The following is a 16,880-nucleotide window of genomic DNA, read 5'->3' as shown; positions in this document are numbered from 1 at the left end:
TGTTAACTGATAAAATATGGGTGATATATAATTTATCAGTTGAAATTGTTTTGATATTTTCTGCAATAATATAGATAATTGAACTCAAAGTTGATGATTTGGGTGGGATTCTATTTGAAGAAATACGGTAGATTGTTAAATGTGGGGGGACAGGAGATTTTTTGGAGTTTTTTTGGAGTTTGGAGTACGCATTCTACCGTGACGGTGTACAACGCTTAATGTCACTCTGCGTACAGCTGTCGTCGTCGTCTTCATGTATGCAATTGGGAGGCCGCTTTCTCTTTGCCCGCGTGGCTCAGTCGGTAGCGGCGTCGCACCCTCAATTCTCACCCCCACAAGTTCAACTCCTCGAGGGGCATATTTAAGCGGAATTTCGAGAACATTCTTTTTTTCATGTCTCCCCACCTTTAAGATTCCATGAGAAAAGCGATCTGAAAAATGACTCTTGGTCTTTTTTTCTTCAAAGTTGTCCACCTTTGACGTAGAGTCTCGCAATAGTTAATATTGCAGTACTTAATGATGTTAAGATCATCATCTGATCTTTCTGAAACTATTTTATTGTACTTACGAGTTTTGGTATTTAAATCATGAGAGAAAATTTTTTATTTAGTTACAATTCACAGAATTTTCAAAATAAATGAGATTCGTTAGGATGAAGAGAGTTGGTGAAAAAAGATTTGAATTAGTTTAATTATTTCTTGACACCGAAGACGGAGTGCATTCCAAGCACTAACGAAGTTCCACCATCAGCGATGATAGTTTGTCCAACAATGTATTCAGATGCTTTCCGATCTGCCAGGAAGGCGATAACCGAAGCGAGATGCTCCGGTTGTCCACAGTATCCGGCTGGAATACAATGTGGTATTTCTCCCATTGAATTGTAGAATTTCAAGGAGTCCTCCGCACTGAGTCCGCGAGCCGCTGTTGAAAATCCAGTAGACACAAGCCCCGGCTGAACGACGTTGATGCGAATACCTTCGGAAATCAAGTCGATTGCAGTACAACGAGAGTACTGATCCAGAGCGGCCTTGGCAGTGGAGTAGTAAACACTTTGTGGTTGCTGAAATAAAATAAAAAACCAAATTAAAAGTTCAATACTTCAGTTCCTACCGCTGAGGGACCTGCTCCGATGCTCGAAATGTTAACAATCTCTCCACGAGTTTTTGCCAGATGTGGACGAGTTTTTTGGGTCATCTCAACGACACTTTGAAGATTCAATTGAAGCATCTTTTGAAGATTCTCGATGGCACAGTTACTTCTGGTATTTCCGGATGCATCTGGAAGATTGGCACCTGCGTTGTTGATCTGAAATTTGATAGTTGAAACGGGAAAACTGCCTTCTAAAACGCACGAGAATGTTGATTTGGCCGAACTTCTTCAATGTTGAAGAGATTATGAGATCTTGACCTTTGGAAGTTGTGATATCTGCAACCACAGCATTGACGTTCGCTTCTTGGACTCCTGCCTTCAAAACTGCTTGTCTTGTTTCCTCGAGTCTTTCAGAATCTCTTCCAGTGATTGTCACCTTGGCACCTTCAGATGCTAGAAGGATAGCAGTAGCACGTCCGATTCCATTGGAAGATCCTGAATAATTCAACTTTTATTTAGAAAAAAGAAAGGAAGAATAAGAACCAACCTGTAACAATAGCGACTTTTCCTGAGAAACGAGCCATTTTGAGAAAGATTGATGCGAATGAACTCCGAGGGTTCAAATACTTTTGATTTTATCCAGCTGAAAACCTTTGTCTTTTATACTCTTTCCAAACAGAGAGAGAGAGTGCGATACGCAGGCATCGCAGTCACAATATTTATGTGACAAGGTGAGAGATGGAAGAGATGTTTAGTCATAGAAGAAGATGAAAAAGAATCAGAAGAAAAATGAGCAGAATGAAGAAACGACTGAAAATAAATGAGCACAGACACATTTGTCATATTTCATGAGAATCCATGTACCTAATCATGCCTAGCACGAAATTTTGATAAGATGATAAGATCAGTGAGACCATCAAAGTTGCTATTATCACAAGATCCAGTGATAATAGCAACTTTTTCAGCAAAACTTCCAGGTATTTCGAAGCGAAATTTGAAAAACAGAAGAAGAGCAAAAACTCGTTCGTAACTTTGGATAAACTCAAACTTCGTTTTATACTGTTTCAGGCGATGACAATTAGTTTTTTTTATTCAATGATGCAGTGTAAATTTGTACTTATAAATGAAAGAAGGAGAAATAGACGGTTAGAGAAAAACATCACTTCCATCTACACAGCTGATGGTCTCACTGATCTTATCATCTTATCAAAATTTCGTGCTAGGCATGATTAGGTACATGGATTCTCATGAAAATATGACAAATGTGTCTGTGCTCATTTATTTTCAGCCGTTTCTTCATTCTGCTCATTTTTCTTCTGATTCTTTTTCATCTTCTTCTATGACTAAACATCTCTTCCATCTCTCACCTTGTCACATAAATATTGTGACTGCGATGCCTGCGTATCGCACTCTCTCTCTCTGTTTGGAAAGAGTATAAAAGACAAAGGTTTTCAGCTGGATAAAATCAAAAGTATTTGAACCCTCGGAGTTCATTCGCACAATCTTTCTCAAAATGGCTCGTTTCTCAGGAAAAGTCGCTATTGTTACAGGTTGGTTCTTATTCTTCCTTTCTTTTTTCTAAATAAAAGTTGAATTATTCAGGATCTTCCAATGGAATCGGACGTGCTACTGCTATCCTTCTAGCATCTGAAGGTGCCAAGGTGACAATCACTGGAAGAGATTCTGAAAGACTCGAGGAAACAAGACAAGCAGTTTTGAAGGCAGGAGTCCAAGAAGCGAACGTCAATGCTGTGGTTGCAGATATCACAACTTCCAAAGGTCAAGATCTCATAATCTCTTCAACATTGAAGAAGTTCGGCCAAATCAACATTCTCGTGCGTTTTAGAAGGCAGTTTTCCCGTTTCAACTATCAAATTTCAGATCAACAACGGGGGTGAGAATTGAGGGTGCGACGCCGCTACCGACTGAGCCACGCGGGCAAAGAGAAAGCGGCCTCCCAATTGCATACATGAAGACGAGGCGACACTCCCGGCGACCACAAAAAAATATGCAAAATATCTCTGCACTTGATAATTCCTCCATGAGCTGTTGATCGGCTGGTGGCTGGTTGTTGTTTCGTTCGCTCGAACGGTGACTCGCGGCTTGGCTTGACTGGTAACTCCTGGTGGCTCGTTGGATCGACTGATGCTGACTTCGCTTGGTGATTTGAATGTTAGATTGGTGACTAGTGCGCTTGGTGACGTCCTCCTGATTCTGCTTGACTGGGTCTTACAATATTAGGATACCTTAATGGATAAATTAAACAATTTGATAACAATATAAAGGTTAGTATGCTCAATCACACAATTCTATACTTTCTCACGAATGGGTCAAATACAACTTTTCTGAAATGAAGGTGGGATCCTACTATTTATAAGGGGTTCTTACGAAAAATTAGAAACTACTGGGACTTTTTTGAATGGAAAAAAGTTTAAAACTACTGGGATCTACAAATTCTTAAAAAATACTAATTAGTTCCAGTACGCTATGTGGCCCTCCGGCCTACAAAAAAAAATCAGTAATACTTCCTATTGCTCAATCATCATAACTGGGTTTTGTGTGGGGTGGGGCCGTGGGTGTTAATAACAATCACAAAACACATATGCCATACACTTGTATAAACTTTTTTTGAATAGCCTGAATTTTTCATTTGTTCTCCTCATTCCGTTACCATGCGCGTCCTTCAAAAACTCCTTGAACCTACCCTCTGAAATTTGTGTTAGTACCAGTTTTTTAAAGGATTTCTATTCTACTTTGATTTAGTTGTAAGCGAACTTATCCCGGTTGATGTAACTTCTTCCCACAGCAAACGGCTGCCCCCGTTTTCAGTAAGAACCTGTAAATAATGTAACTGACCTCCTCTCCTCCTATTCCTTATTTTGGTCGATGCACCACTAAAGCATCCAATAAGCATCGGTGGTTCAGTGGTAGAATGCTCGCCTGCCACGCGGGCGGCCCGGGTTCGATTCCCGGTCGATGCACCACTAAAGTATCCAATAAAGTAAGACCAATAACTAGAAATAGAATTCCTTGGGGTTCAGTAGATTTATTAGTTCAAGAGTTTGTATTTCACAGTTGCTATAGTGCAACAAGAAGATGAAGAAGAAAGATCAGATATATCAAAACAACTGCTATTTATACTCGTTCCTCTTTCCGCTCCTCCTTGCAACAGATTTGTCCTTATCCAATTCCTCCACTCTTTCCATGATCCTATCCTTCCTATGTATCTGCTTTCCACTTGCTCTCCTAACATTCTTCACACCTTAGCTCTGCTCCTCTTCATGCCATGTATCCTCCTGACGTACTTTACACCTTAGCTCGGCTCCTTATTATAACGCCCTCGGATTGACCTCGACAGTTGCTCGTCGGTCACGACAAACTACTTAATTATTCTTTTCTTTTTATATTTCCATTTATACGGCAAAATGGGAGCCAATCCATCTGTGGTTCCAGTCGGATTCTCTGGCCGTCCGGATCATATCGCGAAGGCCATCGCTTTTCTGGCTGATCGGGATTCTTCAGAATACATCATTGGTCAGAATATCATTGCTGATGGAGGCACTAGCTTGGTTCTTGGACTGCACGCTCAATTCCCGCGCCAACCAGCGAGCAAGTAATTTCTACAGTATCTTTTTTTGTTGCATTCTGGTTCATAAATTTTTTCGAACATTTATCATTGATCCATTGAAGTTTGTACACAGAAAAATAAATAGAAAGGACTAGAAGCATAGGAAAAAAAGAAAAAAAGACGGAACAGTTGATATGAGATCAACATTCATGGAAGATTGGTAGATGGAAAACCCGCTATATCTGACGTATCAGATGCTATGGTTGCTGCTTGACGAGCATGGAGAAGCACACTCTGTTTTTGGTTGATTGTGAGAGTCCGAGTTGAGAGCTTCCTGAAAAATCAGGTCATCCAGAACGAAATAAACAAAGAGTTGGACTTACAGAGAGAAAGCCTTTTTTCATGTTCTGAATGATGAACTGGACGAATTTGAACCAGGCATGTGTGATGTGTTTCTCGACGGTCTGTACCTTCTTGATACCTCCACAAATGAGGTAGGTTCCTGAAAATTTTAAAATATAGTTGAAACTATATAGATAGTTGAAACTTGTTTAGTATTCACCTTTTGTGTCCTTCAGCAGAGCCGAGACGACGGAATCCAGAAGACAATTCTTGACGCAGAGCCAATTTTCAGCTTGAAACCACACTTTCATCCGGAAGTGCATTGCTCCGAGTTGGAGGGAGAGATCTTGGATCTCTTCGATGTAATTATGGTCCATTAGTTTTGAGATTACCTGGAAACATAATAATTAAACAATCAACTTGATCGTTCACAGACCGTAAAATCTGTAATCGCCTTTGAACTTTGAGCCAGTTCTAGGTTCCTATGAAAGATATAAATAGTTTTTCAACTGATAAATTATTTATCATCTTATCAGAATGGTTTGGTCAGTTGACACATTTCTGATATCTTGCATAGAAGTTAAGAAAAAGCAGCTCAAACTAAAAAATGTGGAGCCCTTTCATTACAGTTTTTACGATAAGTAGTAGAAGGAATAAATGGTTCCATAAAAATTTATTGTCTGTCTTACTTTGTTAAAGAAACAGTTGACTCCATCAGCCACTGATCTGGCTCTGCTCATTCCGTTAACATCCTCTGTGGTGTAGTTTCCGCTTCCCAAAAAACTTCCTGATTTGCATTCTGGAAATTGAAAACATTCGAAAATAAACTTCTCTGGAAGTTAGTCACCTAGAAGCGCACGAAACCGAGTTCTGTTATCGTTGAGAAGTCTGGCGACAAGTTCACATCCGATGTCTGATTGGGTGGAGGCTCTGAAAAATGGAAATGTGTTTTGGGACTCAAAAAATTAGCATACTTTTCCCAGCTGGCGCAAATGACCTGTCTCTCTGCGATGCTCAGATTGATTGATCGTGGTCCGACAGACGGTGAATCTGGTGATGGAGACGTTTGTCGTGCCTCACGGAATGGGAGATCCATTTCTGAAAATGAGGATGATACCGGAACTGAATTTAGGTACATAAGAGGAAGTGGAACGGGGGCGGTGTCTAGAAAACCTAATTTTATTATGTTTTGAACGGCCGTAAAAGAAAAAAAAAAACAAAAACAATAGAATAAACTGAGTTCCTGGCTGTGTTATGGTATTTCAGAAAAAAGGACCATTACTAATTTTTCTTGAAAACAAAGAAAAGTAGAAGAAGAAGAAACTGAATATTTTTGATGGATCAGAGATTATGTTTTGGGTAGTTGTGGACTCTGCAAAAACATATAAATATACGACACCAGCTGAAAATGAAAAAGAAAACAAATCATCTGGATATGGACAAGAATAGAGTCTAAAATTAGATATTATCCCAATCACCGAAGAAAAAAAAGAAAAAGAACACTGGATAAAAAATCTGACAAATAAAGGATCTCCGGATCTAAGTCTACCGAATTCCTTCACGCTTCAAGAACACTCCGATTGTGTCTAAAAATGAGTAATTCAGAAGACTCCACGTCACATACACACTCTTCTGGCGGATTCAGAAGAGACAAATAAAAAAAAGAAGAACAAGAACAGTTGAAAATGGACACTCTCTGGTTGAGACGGGAGTTTTGATGAAGATTCTTAGAACGAATTAAGGAAGTTTGTTGTTTCAGAGAGTTTCCGACGACTTCAGGGACTGTAGGCGGTAAAGACGAAGATGATGGGTAAGGCAGAGATCAACCAAAAAAAACCGATATGGATTTCTCAAAAATATGTGACGGGCGGGATGGAGGGGGATTTGGTCATTTGGGATACAGCAACAAACTATGAGGACATCTCGGTACATCGTATAGAAACACAGAATAACGCATTTCTGTTTATTTTGTAAAATGGCTTACAAGGTCAAGACTCAGGCTGGATTTTTGGCACATAATTCAGAGGGCACAACGATTTGGGGGTACAAGGGGGTACAAAGTGATTTAGAGGTACAAGGTACAAAATTTTTTCCAGGCATTTTGTACCCTCGAATTGCTTTGCACCCCAGTGATCCCATAATTTTTGTACCCTCCGAATTATTTGACCGGTTTTTAGAAAGAATTTTCCAAATTCTGACAATTTTTGATTTTTAAAACCTACCAGAGTGGCGTCTTCTAGAAACGCAATCTGGAATCCGGACCAAAAAAATTTACAGAATCTGGAATACGGAATAACGAGTTTTCTCCAAAGCCTGGAAAAACTTCGATTTAAAATTTCGAAAAATGATCGTCCTCGGCTTTCTCTATTTATAATAAAAATTCGCGGCTGTCCGTGACTGCGACCGGTCACTTTTTTTTGCACAGCCTTGTAATAGGTCAAAGCCTCATTAAATTTACTACTTCAGAATTTTAAGAGTGAGTGAGGCCTCAGCGAAACAGAGATATATCAAAAGTATTTCCTTGTCTTTCTAAACTAATTGAGCTAGATCCAAAAAATGTTCCTAATCACTTTTCCACATCTCAATTTCCGGTCCAGATCCGGGGAAACCCCAGTCATGTTTGTCTAGATCCGAGATAAAAATATATTTTCTTTTTTCTTTCTTCTTTCGTTCTTGCTCGCCGATTCTGTCAAGAACAGAAATGAGGAGAAGAATGCTAATTCGTGATTAGTTAATAACATTTTTTTCCCAAAAATTGAGACAAAAGTAGATTGAAACGAGAAAAAGGAACATGAATTATAGGGAGAAGGGGTGTGAGTCAAAGCTAGAAAGCAGACTGAAAATTCAGATGAATCTTCGAGTTCGGATATCCGGAGAGAAGTAAAAAGAGGAAGCGAAGATTGAGAGGAGGGGGTTCTCGGAAGTCAAGTGGAAAAAAAAGAGGAAACACGAAAAAAATTGCAGACAGGTTGGTGGGAACACTGAAAATAGGAAAAACTAAATTCGGATTTGGAAAGTCAACAAGAACTTTTTTCGGGAACGTTGTTTCGCACTTCTTGTTGCTAGTCCTGACGTCGAGACGTGAGAACTCCCGAATTCGGAGGATATCGTAAGAAATAGATGACGTTGAATATTTTCGGTATTCAGAAGCACAATGTCCTTCAGACATTGTAGTTTTGCTAGATGGAGTTTTTTTTCTATTTTGAGGCAGATAGAAAATGAAATATATTTTTTTCTCGAATCAATGCGAATCTGGTAATGAATTTGTCTATTTTTATCTGACTCTTCCTGGTAGCCCCTGAGTAAAAGGGGGACATGTTTCAAAAGTTAACTAAATATGAACTGAACAATTTGGCAATTGCATGATTACACTTTACCATTGCTTTACCATTGAAAAGATCACTTTCTCAAAATGTTGCCAGATCAATCTAGCAAGCATAATTTCTAGGCAATTAAAAATAATTTCTTTGTACAGAAAATTCATAAGCCTCATAAAATAGAAAATTACATGGCACAGAAAACCATAGTTTGGATTCCTTAATTAACTTTTCTAGTTATTTGTTCTCCTTGCTTATCGACCATTTCAATTTAAAAATGGTGTGCGGTGAAAAATTTTATTGCTCTATTTTGTGCAGAAATCCATGTAGATTTCCATAAAAACAAAGAAAAAATTCAAAAAAATTCCTTCATTGAGAAAAACGGCATCGAAAAGTCAAAGTGGGATCCGGTGGCCTAGCGGCCAGGTGTGAGTTTTCTAGGGCAACTGCCGGTAAAAGCGCGCAGAAATTCGAATTTTAATTGATTTTCAGTGTTTTCTCTTATGTTTTTCAAAGATTTCAAAATGTTTTTATTAATTTCCTCCCAGGTGTATGAAAAAAACCTGACAAAAATCAGAGAAAACACTAAAAATCAATAAAAATTCGAATTTCGCGCGCTTTTACCGACAGTTGGCCTAGAAAACTCACACCTTGCAGCTAGGCCACCGGATCCCACTTTGAATTTTCGATGCCGTTTTTCTCAATGAAGGAATTTTTTGAATTTTTTCTTTGTTTTTATGGGAATCTACATGGATTTCTGCACAAAATAAAGCAATAAAATTTTTCACCGCACACTACCTTTAATTAGTTTCTTTGAAAAGTTCAAAATTAGGTTCAGAATGAAGTGGAATATTCTAGGATCTCTGAATTTGCATGTTTTCGTTCACTTAATACATCAGAAACTTCATATCTGCCCACCACAATGCCCGATCTACACATATCGACCTATAAATATTTACACTTCACAATGAGCAAAACAGCTCCAAAATCCTAACGAAAGAAGGGAAGATATTCGAAAAGGAAAGAAAAGTTCAGTGAACATTCAGTTTGGGTCAGTGAGCAACGGGAAACAAAGAAGGAAAATGAAGAACCACGGGAAAAATGAAAAAAGAAGAAGAAGCAGATTTTTAAAAAGCAGGATGAGAAGCGGGAGAAATGAGCAACAAGTGGTCGGCTCAGAATTTGGAAAGAGAACATTTTCGAAACTGGGCCATATTTCAAATTTCATTGTTTTTTTCTTTCGTAGACGAAAATTATCTACAATCTTAGTCTAATGACAAAGAACATGTGGACACTGTTCTTGTTTTTTTTTCAAAATTCAATTTTCCAAGTGTATTTTCGAAAACAGAACAATATAAAAGCAGTCTGAGAATGGAATGACTAGCGTCATGTCTTAAAAGTTTCCACTTCTCTTATTATTCATTTCTTTTGTTTTTTGAAAGGGACCAATAGAAAATATTTGAATTTTAGATGGCACTTTAGGAGGAGAATGATGTGGCTGGAAAAATTCTGATGGACTCGAAATTTTGAAAATAATGCAAACTTACTTCATCAAGGGGGGGGGGGGGTGGAGGTTCAAGAAACAAGGATCTTTGTTGCAGTACTATTTCAAAAGCTATTGGGAGTTTTACGAAACAAGTTGAACTTTTGGGTCCATTCTAAGATCAGCATGTATGTCTGGAATGTCTAAAAAGGGAAATTCTATACAAAATGAAGGGAAGAAGAACACAAAATAGCCAAAAAGTTAGAATTTGAGGAGTTTGTGGTGAGAAATTTAAGAGTCTTAATTATTTTCGAATTTTGCTTCAAAAACCAAAAATAAGTTATACCGAAAACACTCTAATAAAAGGCCACCCTATACTCCCCCGTTGAGCTCAATCATCTTCACTTCTATAGGAGGAACAAAAATCTGTCAACTGATAAAATTGTTATCATAGTTTCACAGACATTTTATCAGTTGACACATTTTAGATATCTCTTGCAGGAATCGAGATAATTGAGCTCAAAGAGCAAGTATAATGTTGGCTTCTATTAGGTTGTTGACGGTAGTCTCCAGTATTGTTGCTGCATTTTCAAATGTGAACATCCAGAAAAAAATACTTTGAAAACTAGACTCTGATTCTTGAGACAAAGAATGTCAGGAGAAAAAAAAGGAATGAGGCTGTTCTTTAATTGCAGGGTCATTTAGGCAAAGAGTTTAGTCGTCAGACGAGAGAAATCACATTGAAAAGTAGCCACACAGGAAGTGAAAAGAAAGTTCTTGGAACAGGACAAAACGACACAATAGGATACAAAAACGATGCATTTTCATTGAAACTACATATTTTTGTATTGCAAATCCACATTAATAACAATATATTGTACTAGACGATTTCTCATGAAAACATGTGCGATTTTCGAACAGTTGATCTTCACAAAATATATTAAAAGGAAGTTTTTTTTCACAAAAAAAAAATGAAAATATGAATAATATCTGGATTATCTTGAAGTAATCCGCTCATAACCCATGATCAAAGAATGTATTGTCTCTGTTAAAAAATAAGATATAAGGTGATATGAAGAAAAAAGGATAACGAATTTTCTGATTTGTTACATTGTCATTAGGGGGGGGGGCGAAATTGTTAGATATAAAAGACTCATAGTCAGCGGGATTAAGAATTTTGCTGTTGATGATTCAGGGTATTCGTGGACAAATTTGAACTTAAACAGAAATACTAAAAACTGGAAAACGAGGAAGGCTAATTTCCCCAGATAGGCTAACAAAAGGAAATCAAGCATCCGTGGAGCCTATGGGCTCCTATATGCGTTTCCATGCTGCGCTAGAGCTGAAATACACAGAACTATATTTCAGTTTAAATTTAGACCTGTCTCAATGCAACTAGCCGTTACTCATCAAAATATTAGATCATTAATCTCGCGGGAAATAAAAGACAGGGATATGAAAAAATTACTGTCTCGAATTTATGCACATATAATCCTCTCGAGGAGCTGAACTTGTGGGACTAGTATTGAAGGTGCAGCGCCGCAACTGAGCCACGAGGCGAAGCTCCAGCGGCAGCCCGATTGCATATATATTGCATATGTCACCTATTTTTCATCAGTGGACAACTTTTTGAAATCTTTGATAAAAATCGAGATAATTGAGCTCACTCATGTAGAGAATAAAAGTAAACTCTGGCGAAAGTTGGCGAACCCTGGCGGAATTAGGAAGTCGGTTGTGTAGGAGAAGGTCGGACGCAGCTTTGGCGAACTTTGGCGAACTCTGGGCGAGTTTTGAATGAGTTGCGTTCAAGCGACGCGTGCGTTTCGAATTTTGCATCACCTATTTTTTCCTATTTTCAGCGTTTTATCTGAATTCCTGCTCAAACTTCTAAATACTTTTATCCAAAAATGATTGAATTTTTGAAACCGGAAACGACGAAGAATAAATACCGTAAGTGGAATAGAAAGTTCCAATTAAATCCTTTTTTAATTCAGAGTTGAACTGAAAACATCATTTTGCCGATTTCTATCTCGTCGTACGCCTCATTCGAGCACATCTACAGGAGTTTTCCGCTGATAACATGTTAGGTAAGCAACAAGTATGCTATTCAGTTATTAATAACGCTTTTTAGACTCAAGATTCGGAAATCAGTGAATGCCGAAAATTCGGAAATCAGTGAATGCCCTTCACCGCTTCCGCTTGGCAGGGACAAGTCAGAGAAGGTAGAAGACACTTAAAAAGGTTGGTATATTTTGGGGTTTTAGCTTTCGAAAACAATCAAAAATATTGAAAAAGTGCGTTCAAAATGTTTGGAATGTTGCGACGATGTTTTCCCAAGTATATCGGCAATGAAAAACAAAATCTGCTAAGTGTCAAACTTAGAAAATTTTCGGTGGGAAAAATATAATGATAAAATTTTCTGAAAATCCATAATTTTTTTCAGAGATAACAAAATACAGCCAACTTCCCGATTAGCGAATTCCTATACTCACATTTCCAAATTGAATCGATTTGGATACGGAAAGCGAATCGATTTGGATACGGAAAAGGACAAAGTGAAGATGGGGGGAGGATCAAGCCAGGAGGCGAACATTTTTAAAAGTTTCTTTTTTTGTATTTTCCTTTTTTCACCGTTGTTGTATTAGTTTTAATGATTTTTCGAATAAATAGAATTTTCTCATTAAACTCGTCTTCCAAGAAAGAAAAAAAAACAAATTCTAGGCGAACCCAAGGCGAAGGTGGAAAATTTTAGGCGAAAGTGGGCGAAGTTTTGCCAGCTTTTGAGCGGCGTTTGGGCACCTTCTGGGAACATCTTAAGCGTAATCTGGCCAAAAAGCTCCCAAAATTTTGGAACAAATGGAACATATGGAACAAAGCTTTCTACGGAAACTAAATAGTAAGGGGTTCAAACAAAAGTTTTTTTCTATTTCATTTTCACTAGACAAGTGGGAAATGTAGAAACAAATGTAACACACTAAAATTCGTCTATCCAAAAGATGAAACTTGAAATTATTTCAGAGGGTTCTTTCTTTATATTTGCATTATTTGCTTACTAACTAAGTTCTCATCATCAATGTTTTCCTAAAAACTTGAAATTCACTAGAAGTGTCTGTAACTCGAAACTGAAGGCGTAAACGAATTAGAATACGCTCCGCCCACAGATTCCCTGCAGACAAAATTTAACTAAAAAACTCAACTCGGTTTTTTGTTGTCGATAAAAGCTAATGAAAATATGTTATGATTACTTAAGACTGAAGAAATCCAGATGATAAAAAGAGAGAATAGAGAAGAGTGACTCATTAGACGGAAGAATTCTTGATGAATTAAAAAAACAAAAGTCAGACAGAGAAATAACACAAAAACGGGCAATTTGGAAATGTGAGTATAGGAAGTGACATGATACAAATCACATTAGACACAGGAGACAGTTGTTTGTGTGAAAAATTTTAGTACTTCTGGAAATATGAGATAGTGTAGGAGGAGGCCGAAAAAAGAGTTTCACTGTGAAAAAACTAAAATCTTACTTGAAAATTCAGGACCCGGGTATTCCACATTCGAAAAGATCGAAATTTCAGACATTTTTCTGTGAGAAAAAAGAAATTTTTCGACATGAAATTTACTTATTTTTCTTGTTTTTCCAAAATTGTTGAAATGATAGGAACAAAAATTAAGGAAAAGCTGGATCGGGGCGGGCCTTGTAAATTATGAAAAAACCCGGCCCGGCCCGTTGCATGAATGATAAAAATGTCACAGGTTAAAGTATAATGCTTCAGATGATGCTCAGAGCCTATATATGGGTGAACACAAATCAATTTTCACTATACTGATTCGTTACATCAGTGACTATGATATGACGAATACTTCGAGAAATTTCGATACGAGTAGACAACATGAAGATTAGGTTCAACTTGATCTCCTCCCTCCGCAAAAAGCAAACTTTATACAAAATTCCACATAATAACATTTCCAAAACTCTCCACCACACCTCCACGCCTTCATCTATGATCGGATCAACTTAAATAAGTTATTCCCAAGACGTTTGATCCTTTCGAATTTCGAAATGTGTTGTATATACAACATTTCAAAACGAATGAATTATGATGATGGACGTCACAAGTTTATGGTCCTTCTTTAGCTATTTTGGATATTGGACTTTTCCCTAACATAATGAGAAATATGTGGGTAGAAAGAAGAGGGTTGGGACCAGAGTGCGTACGAACGTACTCGCTTATGGAGTCGGGATGCGAAATCTGAAGCAGAATGTACTGAGATTTCAAAAATAGAAAGTTTAGTTTGGTACCAGAAAGGAAGTTGTCTATAATAACCGGACAACTTTTTAAAGTGTCAAAGTCGAATAGTAAGTGCCAGGAGTTAGCAAAAAAGGAAAATACGGAAACTAAGTGGAACGAACCAATGAACACAAATTACATGTATATGCATACGAACTTCTAGGTGTAGTTTGGCTCTATCTCTCTTCTGGTGAGCAACACTTGTGGATCATTCATTCATCTTCTGCACGCATTCATGCAAAATGAATTTCAGAATCCTTGGGACGATGATGATGTCCTAAGGTGTTGTCAGAAAAATCTGAAGAAGGGGTTTCAGTTGCAAAAGACTAAGAACTACAAATTCTTGAAATTCTCCAGATGACGTGTCTCTTCTTCTCCTTCTTTTTTTGTCCTCTTTTCTTTACCCCACTCAATGTTTATTTACTGGAATATTGAAGAAAATTGAGAAGAAAAAGCTGAAGATGCTCTTCTCCTTTTCCTTATTGGAGTTTCTATCTAGTCTACTCTTCTTTTCTAGTCTCAAATATTTTTTGATCGAATTCACCGAAAAGAGAGAGAAAGTATTTGATTAAATGTTTCTTTCCGGTTCTTCGGTTTTAAGAAAAGTAGATCGAGTCAAAAAAAAGAAGGAAAAAATGCAACAAAATGAGCACTTAGATGAGAAGAGCAAATGACAATTTAGTTGATGTGGGTGGGCTGAGAATGAAATGTTTCTTCCTCTTCCTTTCTACTTTTAATTCAAACGGACTCTTTTAGGGGAGAGGAGAAGTAGTAGATATGGAAATTGGGTCGTCATTAGAATTCATGCATTCAGCCTAAGAGTGTTCAGTGAGCGATATAATATTGGAATAAACTCTTGAGTAAGGTTCGGAAAGGAGGGAGAAATGAGGGAAAAGCATGCTTGCTAAATGTCGGTCCAGCAGAAATTCGACTGATAATAGCCCCCAAATATTTTATTAGTATAAGAATATTTGCACCAAAACATAATGCTGTAAAACTACCCCCATTCTAGTACTAAAAAAACCGTGAAAATGAGACTTTTCCGGGAGGAATACTCGAAAAAGTCTAACTAACGTGAAACCAATTTTTCTTTTAAAAAATCGGGGAATTCTTGTTCCAAATTGATGTGAAATCGATGAATTTCACAAACAATGAGCAAGATTTTGAGCGAAACGAGTGTTTCAACAAATAACTGTGAAATTTTAAGATTTTCCTTACTGAAAACGTACGGAACGTTTTAACTTCAAATAACATCTTGATGAAAGGATCTTCTATTGAAGGGGTTGTTCCAATACAGGTTTCAATGTGATTGCTCAAGAACCAAACCTTCTGAAGTTTTGGTTTTTTTTAAACTAGGCAGAGGCGGAAGAAAATTCAAAATCAGCCCGAAATAGAAATAAAGTGTTTCCCGTTATTTCAAAATAACCTAAAAGTAGAGAAAAGGTTGTCGAAATTTAGAGGAGTTTAGTGATGTGATTGATAAAACAAAACTTAATAAAGTACCCCCAATTTTCAAAGCTCAAAATGAGGTTACAAAATGATGCTTCCACCCTTCGCTTGTACCGAAACACCTATTTAGGTCAATTTAGGTGTATTAGTACAATCCAAGTTATGAAACATCAGGTTCCAAAAACAATTTTAATCCTGATTATGTTTCTTTCTGATCTAAATCTCAAGTACTTTCATAATTGTATTGAAGCGGAATTGAACTTATTCAAATGATGTGATACTCTAGAAACACAACGAATTCTTCAGAATTCAACTGACATTTGCAGACTGAAAAGGATACGTATAAGTGGTGGTTTCGAGATCTTTCGGTCTGTCATTTAGATCAGTTTTTGTGTTTTCTAGTTTTGTTTTGAGCAAATTAAGGCAATTTGGAAATTTCTCAGGAAAACTTCAAGTGAGAATATTTGGTATTCTGGTAGACAAAAAACAGAACACTGAATTAGACGATTGGGGTCACAGACCATCTAATGGAGACGTGTTTTTTCGAACGGATGATGGGAAAATAAGGAAATTGGAAAGATAAATGAGTCTGTGGAATTTGTTAAAAGTGTGAGACAGGACAAACGAAATTCAAAGATCCTAGGTTCCGAATGCAGCTTACATATAACTTCCAAACGCGAATTTTAGATCCTTACACATTTCGAAAGATCACATGAAAAAGATGACTTGGCATTCATCGAAAATCTAGAAACCATTGAACCAGACTACTAGTCTGGGTCAACTTTTGATTAAAACAAAAAAGTGTACTTTTCTCTACTTAAGATAGGGAAAAAGCGAACAAGTCACGTCTTCTGAATCGTCGTACTCTCGGTTTCTCATCTCCGGTTCGTCATTCTAAACGCCCTCCCGAAATTTCGTCATTTTTGGTCACCCCCGTCCCGTTAAATGAATTTGGTCGAGCCGCCTGTGCTCAAAGCTCGGGGCTCCATATTTCTATCTTTTTTCCATCGAATTCAGATGGGAAGTTCCCGAAATGACACCAATACACGCAAGAGAACAAATTTCTCGAAATTTGGGGGAAAAATGAGAATGACAAAATACAAACGAGGAACAGATTTGTGTTGGAGAGTGAGGAACTTTTGGGGCCCGTTTTCCAGGTCCCATATCAAATTCCCCGGAGTAGAAAAATGAAAGATTGGTGGAAGCATGGAAAGAAGAGAACTACAATTTGTCAGATGAGATTATATAGAAAAAGTGAGAAAAAAACTTCTTTTGTTTCCAGGGAGAATTGATGACGTGACTGTCAGATGTTGTTATGATAGATGAGGAAGAAGGTTTCATAG

The 16,880-nt window shown here is 37.5% G+C and overlaps 3 protein-coding genes and 1 non-coding gene across 4 annotated transcripts; 2 read left to right on the top strand and 2 right to left on the bottom strand.

Moving 5' to 3' along the window:
• Positions 1–691: 691 nt before the first annotated feature.
• On the bottom strand, positions 692–1,673 carry CBG05821 (the record flags this gene model as incomplete). Its single annotated transcript, XM_045235540.1, has 4 exons — positions 692–921; positions 1,122–1,305; positions 1,352–1,425; positions 1,637–1,673. The coding sequence occupies 4 exons, from the start codon at positions 1,671–1,673 to the stop codon at positions 692–694; spliced, it is 525 nt and encodes a 174-aa protein (XP_045093143.1).
• Positions 1,674–2,602: 929 nt separating this feature from the next.
• Positions 2,603–3,142, top strand: CBG05822 (the record flags this gene model as incomplete). Its single annotated transcript, XM_002633081.1, has 3 exons — positions 2,603–2,639; positions 2,692–2,902; positions 2,971–3,142. The coding sequence occupies 3 exons, from the start codon at positions 2,603–2,605 to the stop codon at positions 3,140–3,142; spliced, it is 420 nt and encodes a 139-aa protein (XP_002633127.1).
• An 857-nt stretch (positions 3,143–3,999) lies between these two features.
• CBG28437 lies at positions 4,000–4,070 on the top strand. Its single transcript has one exon. It is a non-coding gene (tRNA).
• Positions 4,071–4,907: 837 nt separating this feature from the next.
• On the bottom strand, positions 4,908–6,095 carry Cbr-glb-2 (the record flags this gene model as incomplete). Its single annotated transcript, XM_002633082.1, has 6 exons — positions 4,908–4,991; positions 5,041–5,159; positions 5,220–5,391; positions 5,689–5,798; positions 5,847–5,929; positions 5,974–6,095. 6 exons carry the CDS (start codon positions 6,093–6,095, stop codon positions 4,908–4,910), a joined length of 690 nt encoding a protein of 229 aa, XP_002633128.1.
• Between the last annotated feature and the right edge of the window lie 10,785 nt (positions 6,096–16,880).

The sequence above is a fragment of the Caenorhabditis briggsae genome (genome assembly GCF_000004555.2).
Source record: "Caenorhabditis briggsae complete genome, chrIV, whole genome shotgun sequence".
NCBI lineage: Eukaryota > Metazoa > Nematoda > Chromadorea > Rhabditida > Rhabditidae > Caenorhabditis > Caenorhabditis briggsae.
This window is presented reverse-complemented; position numbering and strand designations above follow the sequence as displayed.